At 40.5% G+C, this 22,112-nt stretch overlaps 1 protein-coding gene across 2 annotated transcripts in view; it reads right to left on the bottom strand.

The window, feature by feature from the left end:
- QSOX2 (quiescin sulfhydryl oxidase 2) overlaps positions 1-22,112 on the bottom strand; it is a 265,478-nt gene that overhangs the window by 131,082 nt on the left and 112,284 nt on the right. For both annotated transcript variants that reach the window (XM_085613372.1, XM_085613380.1), the window contains 3 exons: positions 14,309-14,417; positions 10,610-10,700; positions 1,951-2,096 (listed from right to left, as the gene is read on the bottom strand). In XM_085613372.1, the coding sequence (XP_085469498.1) occupies positions 1,951-2,096; positions 10,610-10,700; positions 14,309-14,417 (346 nt within the window). The remainder of the gene's footprint in view (positions 1-1,950; positions 2,097-10,609; positions 10,701-14,308; positions 14,418-22,112) is intronic.

Here is a 22,112-nt window from a genome sequence, read left to right as displayed (position 1 = left end):
TGCACATTGGCACCACACAACATCACACATTGACCTTGTCTGAAGTTGACCTCCTACTGGGGAAAAATTCTCCTAGATAGTTAATGAGGATTGGAGCAGAGCTCCCCGTAAGTATTTATTTTTTAGGTGGTGTGTTTAATTGGTTGATTCAATTACAGACTTGTCTTTGAGGCAAGCCATTTTTTTCCCTTTCTTTTATACTTGTAAGATGTACTTGAAGCAGAAGATTGCTTTTCTTTTGACGTCTGCCTGGTCTTATAAGTTCTGAATACTCGTGAAGGCTACTCTTAACACTTTTGTTGGTTCAAGGTTATGGAACTTCGAGACTTAGTGCTCACTATCTTCATATTGCATATTGAAAAACCTCATCCCAGAAGGTTTGTTAGAAGGGGTTATTAACAAAGGGTTATTCAATGACCTTGCCCTAGATGTTCCCACGATCATTTTGTTACATGCATCATTTATAAAACACACATTTACCTAAAAGATGCCTCTGCACGGAGTTCTAGATGGAAAAAAATACACTTGCCACAAAAAGAACCCAATTAATATAACAAGGTTGAAGTACCCATGTTTCTGAAAGATAAGTGGTTTGCATCTAAGAAGGAAGGTGCGAAAAAGCATTTCTTATGCAATCCTTACTTTGCCTCCCAAAAAGAGTTGTAGAAAGAGGACAGTGACAGACTAAGACTCTATAATGAAAGCTGGTCATTCAAGAATGTGCGCCCTTGCCTTGCTAGGTATGGTTAACAATGCACAAGACATTCCTTCAATCAAACAGTGGCAGCATTTTGCATAACCTGAAGAAGGGCCCACAGGTCTTTGGTAAGACCAAGATAAGAATTTGCTACAGTTAGTCATGAATCAGGATCAATAACATTTGGGCATTCCAACAGGGACTTTTCAATTACCTAAGGTATACAGATAGTCCCACTCACTTTTACCAAAGCCACCCTCCCGCGGCAGGCAATTATTGGTTTGTTGCCTTCAGAGAGGGTGTCTAGTTCAAAGTTCCTCTATTACGTTAAGAATGGGGCTCGGATATGCCTTTTCACATTATCACACACATATGTAACATCATATTTCACACACATTCATAAGGGTCTTTTTAGGTAGTGAAACTCTTTACAAACAACAGACATGCAAAATGACAAGTCTTTAGCTGGCTGTTCTTATGCATGACAAAATATTGAGAAAATAAATTAGAAACATTTCCCAACATATTACCCTTCAGCAACAGTGCTAAATATTGCTGAATATTGAGTTGTACTTGCTTACCTATATATATTTACCACCTTCCAGAGAAAAACAGTAAATATATATATATATGTAATTTCAGAACGAAAGTAAAAGGTAAAGCGGTTAACCACAATATATAAAAGCATATGTAGTTGGTAGCCCAGTAGCATAGACTTACCAAGACGGGTGATGGACAACCTTCCATACTGCAGGAAATTAACAGGAAAATCATAACGCACTCAAACTTTTATGCAAATTAGACCACAAAGACCCTGACAGTTATCAGTAACAATATATTCGAACAAACAACCATCAAAGACTGTGAATAGACAAACCTTCACTAAACAAAAACAATGACAAAAAACTGTGTACTGTAGAAGAGAAAATAGAGAACCATGCAAAATGGGTGTCTTGACACGGAAAAGTGCAAAAGCTGGAAACGTATCATTAGAAACACTTGTGGCCTTGTGTAATATAAGCAAGTAAGCAAAAGAAATTCAGAACTGAATTCACTATAATCAATTCTTCGATTTTATCTGTTTAAACCTCTAAAAAAAAAAAGATTAAACTGATGGTTTAAGAAAAAAAAATCTAACAATCATAAAAACATCTTGCATGCAAGTAGTTAAACTGTCATGAAGCATAGAGGAGTAAATATAGAAGCCCCCTTAAATGCTGCACATATCCCTTTACAGCCACATTAGTACTCACATGTTAATTAATCCGTGGGATCCATTTGGATAGATCAGGTAACACGAAGGAGCCACAGTAATACCAAGCTTCTCTAGCAATGCCTTATCGGAGTTCAGCACTCGCCTTACCAGAATGTTTTCATATTGAATTAGGTCTAATATCACCTGGGGATGAAAAGACCGCATGTAAGCGATATGCAAGGCCAAGGCATAGTCTATGTTCCTTTTAAACTAAAACAATAGCTTTAAAAATGCATGATCTTACATTTGTACCCTGTTGGGCAAAAGAGACAATGCTCATATACACTTTACCACAAAGTTAATTAATGCAAAGGACGAAAATGTCAAATTCGAAAAGGAAGCAGTGGAAAACATTTTTGTGTAAGTATTAAGAGTGGCAGGCTCTAATAAATTATACAAATAGCCTTTTATCCTTGTGCCTCACTCAAGTCAATTAAAGTGATAGCGAGTGGCACCCTAAAGTGAAAAAAAAGAACTCCATATTACATGCATATAAATGGAAGCCACACTAGTTCCTACCAAGGAAATGTTAACATTTGTTCTTAAACAGCTTCCACCTCTCTCCTTCTGGTGAGCCGCAAAAATGTATGCAAAGGACCAGTAAATAGTTTAAATTCATAATCCTATACATTTTTTCTTCTGGAAATCTTTGCTTTAGCTTTTAAACAATATAGTTTGAATCTGCATTTCTTGTTGCATTTTTCAGTTTATTAGAACATGAAAGCTTTTCAAATCTACATATATATATCCTTAATTGTAAAATGTTTAGTGCACTCAAACTACAATTTTTTTTAAAGATTATTACTGGGATATCTTTGCAAACTCTTTTGAAACAAGAACAAAGGATGCAGCAATTTCAAGTGAAAGTAGGTTTTAATTTCTGCAAGATATTTCTCATTGTCTCTGTTAATCAAGTCTATCAAAAAGCAGCCGTTGCAGGTTCAATGGAATAAAGCAAATTAATTAACAAAATGATTTAAAGCAAAAATAAAAACCAAAAAGATTTTATGTGGACATAAACTATTATTGATATAATTTATTTACATTAGAAATTAAATCTTTTGACCTTTCTTATAGAAATTAGAGTATATTTGCAGAAAATGCTCATTATATATCTTTAAAATTTTAAATCACAGCCAGACATTGCTTAATATATGGTAAATATCTCCAGACATATGTCAAGTCAAGTCAGATAATTTATATAGCGCTCTACATACCCAGAGGGTCTCAAGGCGCTTGGAGAAGGGTGGGGAAATTACTTGTCGAATATCCAGGTTTTAAGTTGCTTTCTGAATGCTAGGTGGTTCTGAGTGAGGCGAAGGTGAGTGGGAAGTGTGTTCCAGGTTTTAGCCGCTAGGTAGGAGAAGGATCTTCCCCCCATGGTGGTTTTGTTGATGCGAGGTACAGCAGCAAGGGCTTGGTTGGAAGAGCGAAGTTGGCGGGAGGGGGTGTAGAAGGAGAGTCGTGTGTTGAGGCATTCTGGTCCAAGTTCGTAAAGTGCTTTGTGTGCGTGGGTAAGGAGGCGGAATGTTATCCTCTTATTGACGGGGAGCCAGTGGAGGTCTTTCAGGTGACCAGAAATGTGGTCTTTACGCGGGATGTCTAGTATGAGTCTGGCTGATGCGTTCTGGATGCGTTGGAGTTTTTTCTGAAGTTTTGCGGTGGTACCGGCGTATAGGGTGTTTCCATAGTCCAGGCGGCTTGTAACCAGTGCGTGGGTGACCGTTTTTCTAGTTTCAGTGGGGATCCAGCGAAATGTTTTTTTGAGCATGCGAAGAATGTTGAAGCAAGATGATGAAACGGCGTTGACTTGTCTGGTCATCGAGAGTGAGGAGTCCAGGATGACGCCCAAGTTCCGTGCGTGGTCCGTCGGGATGGGTGCTTTTCCAAGGGCCTCTGGCCACCAAGAGTCGTCCCAGGCAGAGGGGGAGGTACCTAAGATAAGGACTTCTGTTTTGTCTGAATTCAGTTTCAGATGGCTGTGCTTCATCCACTCGGCTACTTCTTTCATTCCTTCATGTAGATTGGTTTTGGCGGTGTTAGGGTCTTTGGTGAGTGAGAGGATCAGTTGGGTGTCATCAGCGTAGGAGATGATGTTGAGGTTGTGTTGGCGAGCGATGGCCGCAAGGGGGCTCATGTATACGTTGAAGAGGGTGGGGCTGAGTGAAGATCCTTGTGGCACGCCACAAATGACTTCAGTGGCATCTGACTTGAATGGTGGGAGGCGGACTCTCTGAGTTCTTCCTGTAAGGAACGAGGTGATCCATTCCAGAGCTTTTCCTTGGATACCGATGTTTCTGAGGCGTTGTAATAGGGTGCTATGACAGACTGTGTCGAAGGCTGCGGAGAGGTCGAGGAGGATGAGGGAGACTGTGTCTCCATTGTCCAGTAGAGTTCGAATGTCGTCTGTTGCAGCGATGAGTGCGGTCTCAGTGCTGTGTTTGGCTCGGAAGCCGGACTGTGAGGAGTCGAGAGGCTTGCTACTGCTGATGAGTGGCAGAGATCACATGCTATCATAGTGCAAGTGTAGAAAATCGAAGTTGGGCTAGTGTAAGTGCGACACTTCCCGAATAGCATCAGATTTATTTTAATTTTTTTAGAGCTGCCTATAATTTCTTGTTTCACAAAAAATATTTCTAATGCCTATCCAAAAGCAAAAAAAATAAAGAGGTAAATTAATTAAGCAGATCATATCCTCTTCATGGTGGAATCTGATGTTGTAGCTCTGGTTGTTGGGCACTTTCAATTTTTTATGACGTGATTACATTCTAAAATATCTGTACATTTACGGTGGATATGAACATTTTAACGTGCGATTATGATGGTAATGTGATTAATTTTGTTTTTAATTTTTATACTTTAGGGTCACATTGCTAGTGCTTCATGTTTTAATTCTAACGAGCATGTACCTTTTGAGTAATTATTTTAACAATTAAAATTATTCATTGATTGAGGTGGCAAAAATGCCCACAGACCCTTGGCTAGAGAAGGTAAAATTGCCAGGTGATGCAAGAAATAACTAGAACCACAGTCTCTCACAACAAGCTGTTGGTTTGGCTCACGAGGGAAACTTTTGTTTGACATAATATAGTGTAAAGATCGGAAAGTAAATGCATTTACTGATCAGTACATTTTTGGTACGTGTAATCAAAAGCATGTTCATTTTTTCTCGGTTTACTGCTTACTTATGTATATCACGAGTAGGAGTACTACAATTTATCAAGTTGATGAAGTTAAGAGTTGGACTGTTCATGATGAAAGTAACATGTATGAAAAATTATTTATTTAAAATAATTTTAAATAATGTGCTTTCAGAAACAAACAAGTTGTTTAATAAATTAAAAATGTCTAACCAATTTGTAGCTTCTCAGAAACCAAACCAGTAAATTACTGGACTCAAATATATTTTTAGGTTAGGGCTGGTAATTTACTATACACCCGAGAGACTTCCTTTTTTTTTTTTTAAGTAGACAAAGATAAAGCTTTTAAATTCTTAGAACAAAGTACAAGAAAGCTGGGTGTAGATTATATGTCAAACAAAATCACACGGAGCAAGAGAATGACTTAAAACTTTCATATAGCAATGGTAGAATTTCTATTAGGCAATGCCCCTGGGTAGTCAAAATTATGATATATAGATTTCAGAGGGGTAGCACATAAAATTAATAGCAACTGGAAATAACGCATTTGAGTGGAGAACCCACAGGCACTACAAAATAGGCTGGCTGCTATCATTTCCTCTGAAAGCAAGTTTTAAATATTTCATAACCACTCATCTATAAAACAGCTATAAAGATGAACTTCACATTACCAAATTATTATTTGTCACTGGTAATTGTGCAGGGTACTGACAAATGGAAATCTCTTCCCAATCATGTTCATCATATGAAATTTGTGCAGGAACATGCCACTTTATTCCGCTTGCTTTTCCCCCGCATGCAATTACAATGTTTTGTAACAACGCATATCATTACCCTGCAAATCGTAACAACAACAAGCTCTAGGGGGGCGCTGGATGTTGGAATAGTATAATTTACTATTCCAACTGCAGTATGTGCAACAGTAGGGAAGGTGTTGGATTTTAAATCCAAAACCTTCTACCCCCTCCCCAAGTCGTTGTTCTGACTTGCGGAGTAATGGTATGCGTTGTTACAAAGCGGTCGTTGTAACGACCACGTTGTAATTCTCTGCGGAGAAAAGGATTCATGGTAAACAATGTTTACCGTTGTGCAATCGTGTCGCCAAGCTTCTTGGATCTTAGCAACAGTCAGCCCTATAACACATTATTGCAGCAGGGGCACTTGATCTCTCCGGACCATGAAGCTAAACTACCCAACATTGTTACTGCTGTGTTCACTACATAGATGCAACGTCTTAAGATGATATGTAAGGCACAGAGTTGGACATTTAGGTCCTCATTGCACCTTTGTTGGAACTTTACTGTAAACTGAAATATGATCTTACCATCAGTGCCCTATGAAATAACACAAAAAAGCATACCTTCAGAAGTTTTACCAAAAACACTTCAAATTGTTGTATTTACTTTAAAATAATCAGTCATTCTGTAAACAACCTGCAAGGAGTTTGGTCTTGAGCATGTGGCTGCATGGATACTACCACTGGTGAATTAAGTCAAAGCCCAGAGGCTCTTTGCAATAAAGTTATGGGGACCACAAGATTTCATGTTAATAAAACAGAATGTTTCTAGTCTTAGGTTTTTAATTTACTAATATATCAATCTGATATTTTACTCTTATTGGTTCAGCTGAAAATAAAACAGAACTAGAACTTGCAGAATGCCTGGAGTTCATTAAGTAAAAGTCTATTACAGCACACTGACAAGGTTGTTAAAGGGCATTAGCCAGAGTCACAGGCGAGAGCCTTTAGCAACTGGTATGACTCGAAGTACCTCCAAGTGGAACGAATACATTCTTAAATAAAATGGGATAAGCAGAAAGACAAAATATAAAAATGTTGGCGCCACAGGCCTATAAAAGCATTTATTGGCTCAGAACCACTTTGCTTTTCTTCTGTGGTGCTCTCAACATTCCAACATTCAACTGGATATTTTGCGTCCCAATCACTCAGACATATGTTCAGCCTTAAATAGAGTGGTTGCAATCACAAAATGAAATCATGTAAAGGAGAAAACCTTTCATTGTTACCACAAAGGTATTTAATGCTGTACTTCAAAATTAACAATGAAGTAACAATGAAAAAGTTAACTGTTACATGGTTCTAACAATCTATCTGTTTTATGTACTATCTACAATAATTGGGGGGTGAAAATCATACCTGCCAGTCACCACAAAAATATTTATTATAATTAACTTTTCCAGAAACCTCAAGTGTGATTAAACAATAATAACAGAAGCACTTGTCATAGTATGTTTGCCTGTCCTAGGTCTAATTTTCATATCTTATGGGTGGATTCAGTGCAAAAACACTTAATTATAAGATGAATGTTATGTCCTATAGATGTATTACATTTTGTTTAAAGAATCAACGTATTAGCTTCTAGAGACCCTCTGTATCTTCTTCGGAGACTTGCAAATTAGCCTTTGTCATGAACTTGATTCTTTTATTGCTACTATTTGTGGGAATCCAAAAGCTTTGAAGCAGAGACAAAGGGAAGAGATAGAGAAGATAAGAGCAAAAGAGAAAATATGAAGCATAAATTAAAGAGAATGTTTAGTAGATAACTTTAGAGTGTTTTAAACACCTCTGAGGAGGAGACAAGAACTTTTCTAGTCCTCATTTATACACTAAATAGAAGCTGGTTATTTGTATTTTGGCATCTGGAAATCTAAATGTCAGCCAGAGAGGTTTTCAAACACTGACGTTTGAGAACTAATGCTAGTCATACCCATATTTAAATAATGTTTCCAACTTTAGAGTTTGAGAACACAAAACATTTTACAATTCAGTAAACAAAAATATTTTTAACATGATATACTTTCATAAACTAAAAAGTATTAAAAGAAAATGAAAAAGCAAACTATATTTTTGTAAAGGCCATATGACATCATAAATTTGCAGGAAAAAAGACCTAATCAAGAATGCCATTTGCTCATTTAGAGTCATTTAATGCAGGTTCTCAAGTGATTTGCACAGATACCAGAAAAACATTCTGTGACCTTGGTATTCAACCAACCCAATAGCTTTAAAGGTAAAGGAACAAGAACAAAGTACGACAATAAATGGACTGCTACTTATATGGGGACTGTAGTGAAATACCACTCACAAATTCTTTATTACTGGGCAAGCAACATTACTTGCCATCGTTCTTGGATGTATGTAGCTCAAAATCATAGCCATACATATAGGGCACAACAACATGATGTTGAGCATCAGAGGTATGAACAAGGTTCTCGAGCCTTGAAACTTGAAAAACAAAAGGTGAAAGGGTTCCTACTGAAGCCACTCCTACAAACACTTAGTGCTTAAACATCTGCAGACAATGTACAGTGCTGCAGCCCGGCTGCTCACAGAGATAAAATCTCCACGCCAGGCATACCGGCCACTGATGCTTAAGTATCAGTAACAAGGCTAGCGGTAAACAGCCTTTTTTCCTCCCGTTCATGCTCAACACCGGGAATGCTACAAGCTTACAACTAAGTAGGGTAATGCCCACAGCATTAAAACCCAATAGGATGTCCACCATGAGAAAATGGTGCATTTCTTGTGTATGAAAATCTAAATTTCAAATTACCATGAGTAACAGGTGGAAGAGGTGTCTAGGCACTTCAAATGTATAAAAGAAATCTCATGCAATACTAGATATGGAACAAAAATGGTGTTCTGAATAGTAACTCAATAGCAAGAAACACGTCAGACTGAGGTGCTCCTTCACTAGCGATGTCTGAGGTGAACAATGAGTAAAATCAAGAACATTTACAACATGCTACGTTCTACAAGGGAGTCTGTAGGCATACGAGGCATATTCTGGGCATAAAACAAATAAGGGATGCAGCTGCTACTGGTCTACAAAAGGTTTAAATAAAGTTCATTCCCAGCCAGTGCATATGCCTGAACATTTTGGCACTGAAGGCAAAGTGGGATTTTTCTGACCTGTTACAAGTCAACATTGTCTTTATAGCCCTAAGAGATGTGTTATAGGGCAATCTGCTGCCACCTAGCTAGTGTCACCCTACACAGCTTGTCAGGTGAGCGTTTTTTTGAATACACAGTTCTACTAGATTTCTAACAGATCAATTGAGAGAACCCAAAGAAGTAGTCTCAAATCAACTAAATTATTTAAACTCAATTTTTAGAAAAAGAGCTAAAGACTAAATCAAAACAATACTAGAGCAGAACAAAATACCAGAAAAACAAAATCAAGATTTCACAAAGTCAAAACAAACTAAGACAGAAGGGTGTATTCTTTTTCTATATACATTTATATAAATAATAAATAGCATAAGACAAGGGTACAAAAAACAGTTCACATGAACAAAAATGACAAGAGAAAAGTAGCCTTTACAAAAATTAATTCTCATAATCATTTTTGTAAGAACCCATTTCATGTATTTGAACATGTCATCCAACAAGTAATGATCAACTGCTTAATCCCAATGACGCTGAAAGTGGGTTATAGTTGTCGATGTTTCGGTCTTATCTTGTAAGGTATCAGGAAGACCATCTTCAGGACCAAAAATATATATGTAGACTGAAGACCATTAGGGTATGAACATTTTGTGGGTCATTACGAATTGGCTCAAAGTGAAGCAGCTCGATTCAATCTGGATAAGGTAACTCAATTACCATCCAGTTTTGTAATGTATGCTGAGTAGCGTATTCGTTGAATATTTAACAAGACAGTGCTCGAGATTTTCATTGCTCGCGTAGCCGTCAATGATCTGCTTCATTCAGAACGCCGAAGTCCCTACACAGCTGTCACCCAACACACACTAACCCCTTAACTTCTAACCAGTGGAACTCACATATATTGTACAATGCTGACTTAAGGAGAAGTATTACCAACTATTAAATGTCCTCTTTAGTTCCCTTATCCTTCTTTTGTTATAACTTCGGGCTTCCTTCAAATTCCATTAGATTTTTTAAAGTAACAACAGTGCCTGCATCCCTTCTTCACAATCCTATGATCTTTCTGCTTGGTTCAGACTGTGGATGCCTTAGCTGGTACAAATCTCTATGAGAAATAGAAAGTGCCTAGTGTAGCATTCCAGCTAAAATAAGAGCATGGGCTACAGGCGAAGAGCTTAGAGCCACCAGCAATATATTGAATGCTTATGGCTTCAAGGGAGGTTGGGTGGATTTCAATAAGCAGTTGGCACTGTTACCTATATCTGGGGAACAACTGTCCTGGTGCCGGCACAAAAACACACCTTCAAATCCCATTCATTTGTCTGCAGTCTATTCAACCAGAAAAGAAAACAGAGCGACACAATGAAGTCTAAGAATAGTTAGAAGAAGGTGTGACAACATGCACAGAGAAACTTATACAATTTTTCAAACTTCATAGAGTTGTCTCATGTTTCATTTCATGCCGGCTCTTTTGAGGGACTCAGGACATTTCTTATGAGAACCTTGACTGCTCACACATCTCACTTGACCCATTCTAAAGGCCCTTCCATTATGCAACACACTGCTTATGTCCACAATGTATCAAAAACATTATCTTCCAAAAGGATTACCTCTCGTCCAACATAAGAGTCTTTGCTTTCAAACACAATGGCAATGTAGCTGGAGCTCTTTTTGTCAAGGAGAGACAGAACCTCTTCGGAACTAAAAGGGGAGAAAAAGAAGAGCGACAGAAAGCAAGCATGAGTTTTAAAATACAATTCAACATAAATTAAATTAGATCTTTTTGTACAACAGTTTCAAAGACATAGATGTAGGGAAGAGTTGTGGCGCAGCGGCCAGGGCGACTGACGCCTGATGCTGGTGGATCACGGTTCGATCCCCAACGGCAGGTCAGCTTGCTTAATCTTCCCGACGGCCCCCAGCACCGGGATGCCTACGGGTAGCTGTGCGTTTTACAAATACTGTTTTTACATTTAGATACGAGGTTGTAATGTTACCTCCTGGGGCATTATTTAGCACTCAATACATAGTCCCATTTATTACAGCATAAAAAAAATCCCAACATAAAGGTAGCCAATTAGAACGCAGCAAGCTACAAGTGACACTGTCTCGAATAGAGGTTTGCTAAAATCATACAATTTTGCTCTTGAAACAAGTTAAGGTATGCATTTTAACAGTTTCAAAGCAGATCTCCTAGACACAATTATTCTTAAACATACTTAACATTAGTCACTTTATTGGCTCTGATAATACATTCATAGAATGCAAATACAATAGAATTGTTTTTATACAAGAGGAGTTTGGGCATAAAAAGGCACTCTCATAATGAATGTTTAAGAGACCTCTAAATGCCACGTTTACCTTAAGTTGTTTAAGTACTGACTTTACCATGCATATCGCATGCATGCTAGAGAAAGGTTCTGAAAGTTATGGACCCCAGGCTCCGGAATTTCTTAAACCTGATTTATAAAAAAAACTGGATGCTCCACTAAAGTCCTGTCAACAATTGATAAATCAACTTAATGACATGCATCAGTAACAAACATCAAAAAAGCAAAGGCCATATACAATTAATTGTCATCACTTCACCGTACATCACTTTATGCAGCAGTAATCCATTTAATATAAAAATTTTAACATATTGTACATCAAATATTACAATAGCATTGTAGAATCTCAACATGCAAGATATGAGAAATATGTCAAGTGTTACTTTCAACATACAATGAAAACTAAATAACATAATATAATGCTGGCCCTGCATAATGGTGAATCTCTGCACATGTTGATGATTACGCCTGACAGCCTGGCGAGGTTCAACAGATAATCATATTATATTAATCTTACATCAACTTACTAGAGGTTTATGAAAGGATACAACAGCTCCTGAGGCAAGCTTGGTTGAAATGCTCACTCAATATGGGCTACTTTTCTCAGGACAAAATCAAGTCAAAAGCTAACAAAACATGAACTATCGTAAACCAGAAGCTCATGGTAAGGCCCAACAAACTGTGCTTCAAGAAACTACTGAAACAGAACGACTCAAAAGCATTTTTTGACTGAAGATTGGCTCTTTAGCTACCCTAACATAAGCAATCAGACTCAGGAAGCTAAGCTCACTTGCTGCCAAGTTCCACCTAGCCAAAAACTTTATTCACAGAATGTATCCGTGATATTCAAGAGTTTTCAGGCAGCCGGCAGATGACGAGCACGGCTTTATTAGTCAATAAAGATATCAATCCTTTTACTTTATAACTTGCAGCACAGCAAGTGTATTTTAAATGATTTTAGACCCTGACTAGGTCTAATCATAAACTTTCCCATTATACATGATTTCGGTCAGTACGATACCTTCGGAAAGTGCATGATCTTGAGGCAACAAGCCAGTAATATACCTAATCATGCTTGATAAAGGCAGTACAAGCCTTGACCTGGTGTTACCAAGTTCATTTTTTTGTCAGTAGACATTCTTCTAAAAACTTCTAGGCACAGATTAAAAAATAAGGATGCATTTCTCATATGAATGCAAACCGGTGTTCATTATGAACGAGCGGCTCTACTCAACAGCGTACTGACCTCCTATTCCTTGACGCAATACCAGTGCTTACTTTCTACCTGTGCAGATTTCACAGTTATCAGCAGGAACCAGAGCCGAGAAAGCGATATTCGCACAGAATGCCCATAATCTTTAAAAGCCTGCTTCACAGAATAACACCGCAGTGGAAAAGTCTACGGAGGGCATGGAACAGTCAGAAGAGCCTCCCCATTATGTTTTTCTTCTCATGTTCACACACTCCATAACATGTGCTCAGTTGCTAATCTGGGGCTTTGGTTCGGGCGGTGTTTACTAGCTGGAGAAATATCAATCCACTGTGATGGCAAATAATCCTTCGTAATTTCAGCTCTCGCAAAATTGAAATGCTATTATAATGCACAGGAAGGAAACATTTTTAAACTGCCAATCCTGTACAGAAGCCAAGTAGCTTGCAAGCACACAAGGATATTTAACACTTTTAGAATCAAAACACTTTGCTTCTTTGTGGCTGCCTCAGGTAAGCATTAGGCTTAAAATCAGTAGTGATTGATTTGCCCCGGAGAAGTGCCTATGATATACTTTAGGATAAGGAGTAGTGCTTACTTCATTTAACTGTCTTCTACTTTACCTTTCTTCACAAGACATTCTTATGTGTATTAAGTGTAATTTGTTTCTAATGAGCATTTATTCCAAATCTTCACGACATTAAAATAAAAAGGCAATACAAATGTTTATATCAAGGTACTTTTATTATTCATTTTTGAGTGCCAGAACAGATTAACCAATGAGATTAACTAATTGGAGACTCCTGTCTCCACCGACAGACTTACTATAGAGCTACACATACTAATATATGTATTACCCTGCAACGGAAGTCACTGGGTAGTTGAAGGCAGGACCACGATTCCATAGGAAATTGATTTTTTTGGTTTGCTAATAACTTTGGTGATGCTTGACGAATCTACACAAAACTCTCCTTAAAAAAAGTCGCATTCACCCTAGCTCCTTTCTTGGAAGTTTCAATGTGATCCATCAAGCGGGGGGAGGGGAAAAAGGGGTGCTCCCAAAGCGATTTTTCCCCCATGAAAATTTCCAATAGAAAACTGAACACTGATTCAGAAAAAATGCTGAACTGAATGACACCAAATTTGGCTGAAAGCTAGATCTATACCCAGAAAGCGTGTTTTTTGTGATTTGGTGTAAATCAGTTCAGTCGTTTTTGAGAAATTAAGGTTCAAAATGTATCCACGAGCTCAAACTACACAATCTGATTGGCTGGTTGCAACCTGAACTAAAAGTTGTGCCGGCCATTTTAGGACTCAATCCCAGTGAGAGAGAGAGATATATATATATATATATACATACATACATACATACATACATACATATACATACATATACATATACACACACACACACACACACACACACACACACACACACACACACACACACACACACACACACACACACACACACACACACACACACACATACACTTTCTTTCCTGTGATTTTCTGGCACCACGGGGGTCTGGGGTCAGACTTGTTCTCGGGGGCAGAGGGATGGTGGTAGTTGACAGACATGACTTGCTCACCTTTTCACCTGCATGCAGGGTGCACGTACAATCTGCAATAGCTCTAGGATACCTTCCTCTTTTTAGATTTTTTTTTTAAACCATAAGAAGCCATTTGTCTACAACAGGTCTAACTAGAAGCATGTATGGCCTAAAACTTACATTGAGTTAGTTTACAATAAATGCAGAGCAGCTCACCTGATTGGTTCTAGAGAAGGACAGGCAGGAGGTCGGTGCTGTGGTGGTGAACTCTGAAGAAAGTCAATCATAATCTGTCGGACAACTGCTATTTCTTGCTCTGTTCCAGCTGAAACATTAAGCAGTACTAGGTTACAATTGCACTATGGTAGCGCACACACGCACACACACAAGCTCAAGTGTCTCAAGGTTGCCACAGGCAAACCGCTGGGCACATCTTGGTTTCTCGACTGAGACCTACTCACTTCAGTATTCTTAATAAAGGAACAACAAGGTTACTTGCCCGGTAACTGCTGTTCTCCTGTTACTTCCTACATGCATCTACAATGTGTATTTAACTGCTGGTCAGAGGCAGGACTTCAGACACCTCTGCCAGCATTGTCTCGCCTTTTGGATCAGTTGGCTTTGCCAATGCTGTTGGGGGAGCTGGGCGCTTGGGGGAAAGCAAATGATAGAAAGAAAAGTTTTTGGGCAGAAGCAGATGGTGGGGAGACCAACATGGATCACGGGGACTCGAGGGGGAGAGAGAGAGAGCGAGAGACATGGAGAATGGGCAAAGAACCTCATGGGAGAGTAGCCGCGCGTAATAAACCATTGATTGATTGGGCAAAGGGGGAGTTGCAGTGAGGAAAAGCACACAAGGGAGAGAGCAACACTGAGTACGGGGGTCCACAGGGGGAATTACAGGCGGACAAAAGCAACACGGAGCACAGGGGTGAGGGTTTGCAGGGGAGAAGCACAACATGGAGAGCACAACACTGAGCATGGGGCAGCATGCAAGCGAGACAGCAACACGAAGCATGGGAGGCAGGGAGGTTTTCAGTGAGAGAGCATACAAGAGACAGAGCAACAATGAGCATGGTGCGGGGGGGACTGCAGGAGGGAGAAGCACATAAGCGAGAGGCGAGAATGGGGAGTTTGCGGGGGAAGCACACGAGGTAGAGAAGAACAACAAGGAGCCTTGAGGGGAGGATCACAAGAAGGAGGGAGAAAGACACAGCACAGGAAAGAGCGCAACATGGACAGCAGAGAGTTCACAGATGGAAAAGCACCGCACCATGAGATCCAGATTCTCCACATTATGGATGAGACTAGGTCTCATGATCCGAAATGAAGATAAGCTGTGAAGAATTATTGGAGTGATGGGAGGGCGGTGGGATTATCCACTTGTTAAACCTAACAATTGTGAACATTTTAAGAGTGGTCAATGCCATTAATTTCATTACCAAGACTCTGCTTTTGCCACTTATTTACATACCCTGCTATTTCTGCTCACCAGTAGTGGCTAGTGATGTTTGGAAGTACTGGCACTTAACACTTGCACTGGATTCTACCGAGGGAAAGGAGTGAGCCACATTTAGTTTAGGAGAGCTTGGGTGGTTCTCCACTAAAAATGTTTTGAAAATAAAAAAAGGAGGTCAGATAATTCATTTTAAAGTTATGTTTTCGCATAAATTTGCTAATAGTTCATAAGCTTTGAAAAGGTACTCATTAAATATTCTAATGCTTTCAAGGTGCACCAAGCAGCCTGAGACTCCCAAGAAACTGCACCTATTTTTAGGTCTCGCCTGAGCCAGCGCATGCGCTGTTCTGGCGAGACTTTTAGTTAGTGGGCTTCAAAAATCCGACCACACACTTTGTGTGGCCTAGAGCGTGCGGTTACACACACAGTTACGCGCACAGGCGCCATCTGGCTTTCCTGGCATCGCTCGCGGGCACCCTTCCAATGCGCGAATACTTTCACGGCCGCACGGGCAATGCTTGTTGTAGTATTTCCAGCGCGCCGTACGCGCTTTAACTTTAATAATAGCTGCCTTTTCATAGCACATGCAGACGCCGTCTTCAGCAATGGCGCAATTTTTTTTTAGGACTTGTGCCCTGGTTGTACATCTGCATTTGGCCCGCCAGGCTTTCTGTAGTCCTCTGTCAGCGCATACCTGCTGGTGACGTCTACCATATCACGTGTCTCTCTGCACGTACCGAACTCCCATTCCGCTTGCCTGCAGTACATCTATGCATGTCTCATTGCTGTGTCCTGTCTCTGCGGCCCACTCTCTTGCCCCTGAAGTCCCCCCCCCCCCCCCCCCCCCCCGATGTCTCTGCAGTCTTCTCTGGCCTCTGTACTGTACTCTCTCCTCGTCTCTCGCTCTCTTTCTCTCGCTCTCTTTGCTTGTCTTGCTGCAGACCTCTGTGCCTACCTTACAGACGTGAAGAAGGAAGTGCATTAAAGATGGAGAGGGGAGAAGGACTCGGCAATTTTGTAGGTGGAGTTTAGCGGTGCGTGAAATAGTGCAATTGTTTCCACGCATAAGTCTAATTTTTTCAAAAACATGCAAATTGTGTAAAACATGTTTGACAGTCTTATGCATGAAAACTCTACGTGAGGAATACTCTTGTGCTTTAAATGACGTGAAGTACTCGCACATTGTACTCTCCATAGAGTTTCTAAAGTCGCACAGTGAACTTTGCTAGCTCAGCGCATGATGCCACGGCACACATCCAAGTTTCACACACCCTGCAAGACAGTTTGTGCTCGAGCCAGTCTTCCGCAAGCTAAATTTACACACAAAATGTACGAAAAACACAATTTAAGAAAACCCAAATAAGCAGGATTTAAGGGAGATAAACTCGCAAAAAAAGAAATCAGCTCTGCTAGATAGAGGTCATTGTAGTCTGCTCCTTCACTCGTTCTCAGTATTATGCTCATTCTGTCTCCATGCTCTGCCCCCTCACTCCAGTCTACTGCAGCACTCGTTCTCCATACTGTGCCCACTCTGTCACCGTGTTAGCTCCCACACTGTCCCCTGCAGTCTGCTCGTTCACGAGTTATTTATCAACCAGAGATACTTTAGATAGCTACAGAAAACGTTTAAAAGTATTTTCTTCTTGCATTTGCTGTTTTAACAATGGATTGATAAGGGGAAAAAAATGCTGGCTTTAGGTCATCACCCTAACTACTGTCCTGAAGAGTAAAATACTGGTCAATCGGGTTAAAAAGAAAAGCCAGGTGGCAACACTAGCCACAGGAAATAATGTCACTGACCCCTTCGCTTCAGTGGCCACACAGTAGGTAACCCGAGAGAAAACATGAAGAAAAACAAGCATTGGCAAAGCCAATAGGTCTCGCCTTTGGGACCTTATAAGTGTTTAGCCATGCAACAGTTGATGTTGTTGCACCAAGGATATTGTGCTGGATAACTAAACACTTATAAGGTCCCAAAGACGAGACCTATTGGCTATGCCAATGCTTGTTTTCTAGTCTGGCTTGGAGACCGCTTTAGCTGTCTCACAGCCTCAATTTTCCAAAACACTCATAATAAAAATAAATTCATGCATGTACACAAATAGGAACTTTCAGTCATCCTTCTTCATTAATTGGTCTGTAGGAAGGATAAGTCATGTGCATTCAGATGTACAACTGTCTTGACAGTTACTCCACAGACAAAGAAAACGGCAGTGATGGTCATTTTACCTTCCCTCATCACGGACACGCAGCAACTTGAAGACATCGGCAGTCCCAGGGATGAGCAGCGAAACACTCTAGTAGTGAACCTCAGCCAACGTGTGCTCACTGAGGTGGAAAAAACTGCCCTAGAAAAAGGACTAGGCTTTGTTCCTACAATCAAAGGTGACTCTTTTACCATCATGCAAGAATTGGCTGGATTCTTCAGGAAAATAAGACTACAAGCTTTTTACAGTGACAAATCTTCAATGACAACTGACTCAAGGACTAACAACACTGGGTTAAAACCAAAGTCTACGTTTAACCCTCCGATACACTTGGTCCCCCCTGAGATTGCCGCCTTTGAAAAAGCGGTTCTCTACGATGTGGAAACCATCATCAACACGGATACCAATCAATATCAGAATCTTCCGAAAGCTGAACAACTGGCTTTACAACTTTTGACGAAGGATGAATCCATTGTCATAAAGCCAGCAGACAAGGGGGGGGGGGGGGGGTGCCACTGTCATCCTTGATACAGAAGTTTACAGAACTGAATGTAGACGTCAACTGGCAGGAGATACTACCGATCCCTGAAAATGGACCCCACGAAGAGGTTAACCAATACCATCAAAGACCTTGTGGATGAGGCCAAAAGTGAAGGATGGATAACTGACAATGAGGCAAATTTCTTGACCACCCAACATCCTGTAACACCATACTTCTACGTGTTACCGAAGATCCACAAAGGAAAGATACCACCTCCGGGCAGACCCATCATTTCGGGGATAGGGTCCCTGCTTGAGCCCCTGTCGACCTTTGTGGATTTCTTCTTGAAACCCATTGTAGCGAAGATGCCAACATATATACAGGATACTAAAGACCTGTTACGCCTGTTACAAGACTTAACTTTTGACCAAGAAGAAGACCTCTTGGTCTCGTTCGACGTAGAGTCACTTTACACATGTATCCCTCAGGACGAGATTCTCGTCACTATTCAATCTCTGTTGGAGGAAGAAGACCTGGACTCTATCACTCCTTTGAGTTTCATCATGGCCTGTGCCACCTTGGCGATGAAAGAAAACTTTTTCAAGTTTGAGGAAGAACTCTTCCTACAGACATCGGAGACTACCATGGGCAGTGTTTTTGCCCCCAGCCTGGCAAATCTCTACGTGCATACTTTTGAACAGACTGAGGTTCTCCAGCAATCCAATCCCTTCAGACATCACATACTGACCTGGAAGAGGTACATAGATTACATTTTTGTGATCTGGAAAGGGACACCGGCATCACTCATAGGCTTCCACAGCTGGCTCAATACAAGAAATGAGTACCTACGATTCACATATGAACTCTCTCAATCCAGCCTTCCTTTTCTTGATGTCAGGATCTATCCGGAGAACGGTTTGCTTGCAACTGAACTCTATCGCAAGCCAATGGCATGCAATTCGTTGTTATCTTACAATAGCTTCCACCCAAAAGTCCTGCGGGACAATCTTCCATTTGGGCAATTTCTACGTCTCCGTCGGAACTGTTCCAGTATGGAGAAATACACAGAACATGCTAGATCCCTTTCTGCACAGCTTAAAGAAAGGCAATATCCTGTTAACATAATTCGCAGGTGCAGAAAGAGGGCTTCGAATAACCATCGTGAAGCCCTCATTGAAAAAGCACCAGCCAAAGAAGCATTACAGAGACTTACCTGTGTTAACACGTTCTGTGGTTATTCTAATAAAATCAAGAATACCATTCGGAAACATTGGCGTATTCTCAATGTTGGAGCCACATCTCTACCATCTCCCCTGTTTGCTTTTACCAGATCACAATGCAAACTCTCTCTCCTCCTTGAAGATGCTGGCTTGGTACCGATTCACAAGTACGAGGAATGTGCAGTTAGAAATGTCCATTAAAAGACTAGGTTACTTGCAACCAACAATCTTTCTAATGGATACTCTTTCTAGCTGCAGGTTTCTCACCGAACCGCCTGAATCTATCCAGAGAAGTTGCCTGCGGATTTTGGCACTAGGGTTCCTAAGTTCATCCATTTTGTATACTGTCACTGGTCAGTCAATCTTGTTGGTCTGGTCTACAACGCTCCTGGGGTTGGAAACATGGTTGGGAACTAAGAGTGTAGGGTGGCGCCTTATTAGATTCATTGAGGACATGTCCACAGGTGGTTCTGCAGCCATGACTGGAGTAGAGACCTGTTGACACTAAGAAGCTACTGCAAGTTTCCATATCCAGTGCGGTGTCTAGAGGAAATCACAAGATGAAGAACCTGCAGGTAAGAGGTAACCAGCAGAAACAATATGTAGGTTTAAGGCAAGGAAGCTAACTAAACGGACGAGCTGAATAAGTATGCAAAACAATGAAATGAGAGGTTACTGAAGGGGAGTTAACTCACCCAAATTACTACTTGAAAGAAGAGTTGAGATGAAGAGGAGAGGTCGGTCAGAGCGAGTTAACTACAAGGAGTATGGTTTGGAGTTCCTGTCTTGTGGCAAGTAACATGTAAGCCAGATTGAGGACGGTTTCCCAGAAGGACGAGGGTTGGCATTTCTCTCTTTTCTTCAGGCCACTGTAATATTATTCAGTTGGTACTTTAAGTGCAAGTGGTGATTGAGCTTGTTTCTGCCAAGTAGTACATTTTGAGAGAGCGCACATATCAGCAAGTGAAGTAGACTGACTTGAGTCTAATAAGACCCAGAAGGCAAAGAGACTGCAAATTTCTAAACGCCATATAATCCTATTAAAGCCCAATGGCTGGGAGTGCAGCTCTAAGGCCTCTGGATTTGGATAAGATGAGAGTGGTATCAGGAAATAGTGTGTTTGCAGTATCCATGTGGGAGAACTTGCACACACTTGTGTAAGGTGGCTGAAATGAGATGTTTTCTATTGAGCAGAAGGCTTTTATGGCGAAAGGCTCTCTGGACTCCCTTGTAGTTTTGAAGGGAAATTCAAGGATAAATGCTGTGACCTAAGAATTAGTATGGAATGACATGAAGTGGGAGAAGCCACTTTGTTGTATTTTGTTCGACCATTCCATAATATTTTATTGCAGTTTTTCACCGTGGAGTAGGAATTCAATTTTCAATGGATTTAATTTAAGGTAGACTATGGCTATCCAGGATTGACTGTAGGATACATTGTGATGGAGTTTCGTATTGTTTACATAGTGGTGTGAGGCTATGACTGTACTATTCTTATAGGTTCCATGTATAACTTGAATACCATGGGGGCAAAGACAGAATCTTGTTGGGACCCAGTATTGGACGAGGAGGATTTAATAAATTCCAAGTGAGCATGTGCCGGACAACATGAAAAGAGGAAACGTATTTCAGGATGTTGCCTGAGACTTTTAATAGTAATGTGAATAGAGAGTTAAAGAGGATTTGGTGCTCAACAATATCCGAGTCTACCAAAAGGCCAAGAATATACGAGAAGCGGGACTGTTACTAGGTTGAAGGGTGACAGTTTTTTGTGCTGCATAGAAGATGGAAGTAGTGAAAGTCTATGTGGTTTTGGAGTTGTGGTGCTACTGCTTTGTCATTGAATGAAAGGTGCTCCATGCTCATGGTGGGATGTGGTGTGTGAGGGTGGGATTATTGTGAGAACTGCAGTAGTCACAACAGTTGCAGATAGGTTTTATTGTTGTTAGTGAAAACACTGCTAAGGTTGGTTTCTTAACTGATGAAGTGAAGGGTAGTTGAAGTGGGTGGAGAGAGTTGTTTTACTGCCTCAATGAAGGTCTTGCTACATTCTCAGCATAAGTGATGGCTTGTAGTAGTATTCTTGTTCTGCCTTGAAATGTGAGTGTTTGTGGGAACCTCATTACTGAGCTGAGGGCTAGGAGAGGTGTATGTAACCTGGATGAGTGAGACATTTGTTTGTTACATTATGATGTCCGTGGAAGTATTCATGTCACAGGAGTTCTAGGGGGACTCGGATTTCAGGTGCATTCTCTTGGTGCTAAGTCCGCTTAGGTGTTGCTGAGAGGTTTAGGTGATGGTGGTGGGTTTAGGTTTTCCTTTATATAGGGCTTTGGGGTGGGGGGTGAAGGGTAGTGAGAGGCAGTCTGTCTGATTAAGGGGAGCGGTGAAAGGCATCTATGGGAGGGAGAAAAAGACAGAACTGAGGTAACAACTGTTGCCCTAGTCCGTAGATGATTCGATATGAGGTTTAATTAGTCTGAAAAATTTAGTAGAACGTCTCTTTAAACCTAGGTACTTTAAGTGGTTGCATGGTTAGAATCACCTAAATAGAAATAGGTGTTAAAAAATGAACTTGAGGTTATGAGGTCAGGGAACCCTATTTGAAGTATTTCTCATATGCAGGGAGCCTATAAATAGGGTGCGGTAAGTA

The sequence above is a fragment of the Triturus cristatus genome, chromosome 1_2 (genome assembly GCF_964204655.1).
Source record: "Triturus cristatus chromosome 1_2, aTriCri1.1, whole genome shotgun sequence".
Classification (NCBI taxonomy): Eukaryota; Metazoa; Chordata; class Amphibia; order Caudata; family Salamandridae; genus Triturus; species Triturus cristatus.
This window is presented reverse-complemented; position numbering and strand designations above follow the sequence as displayed.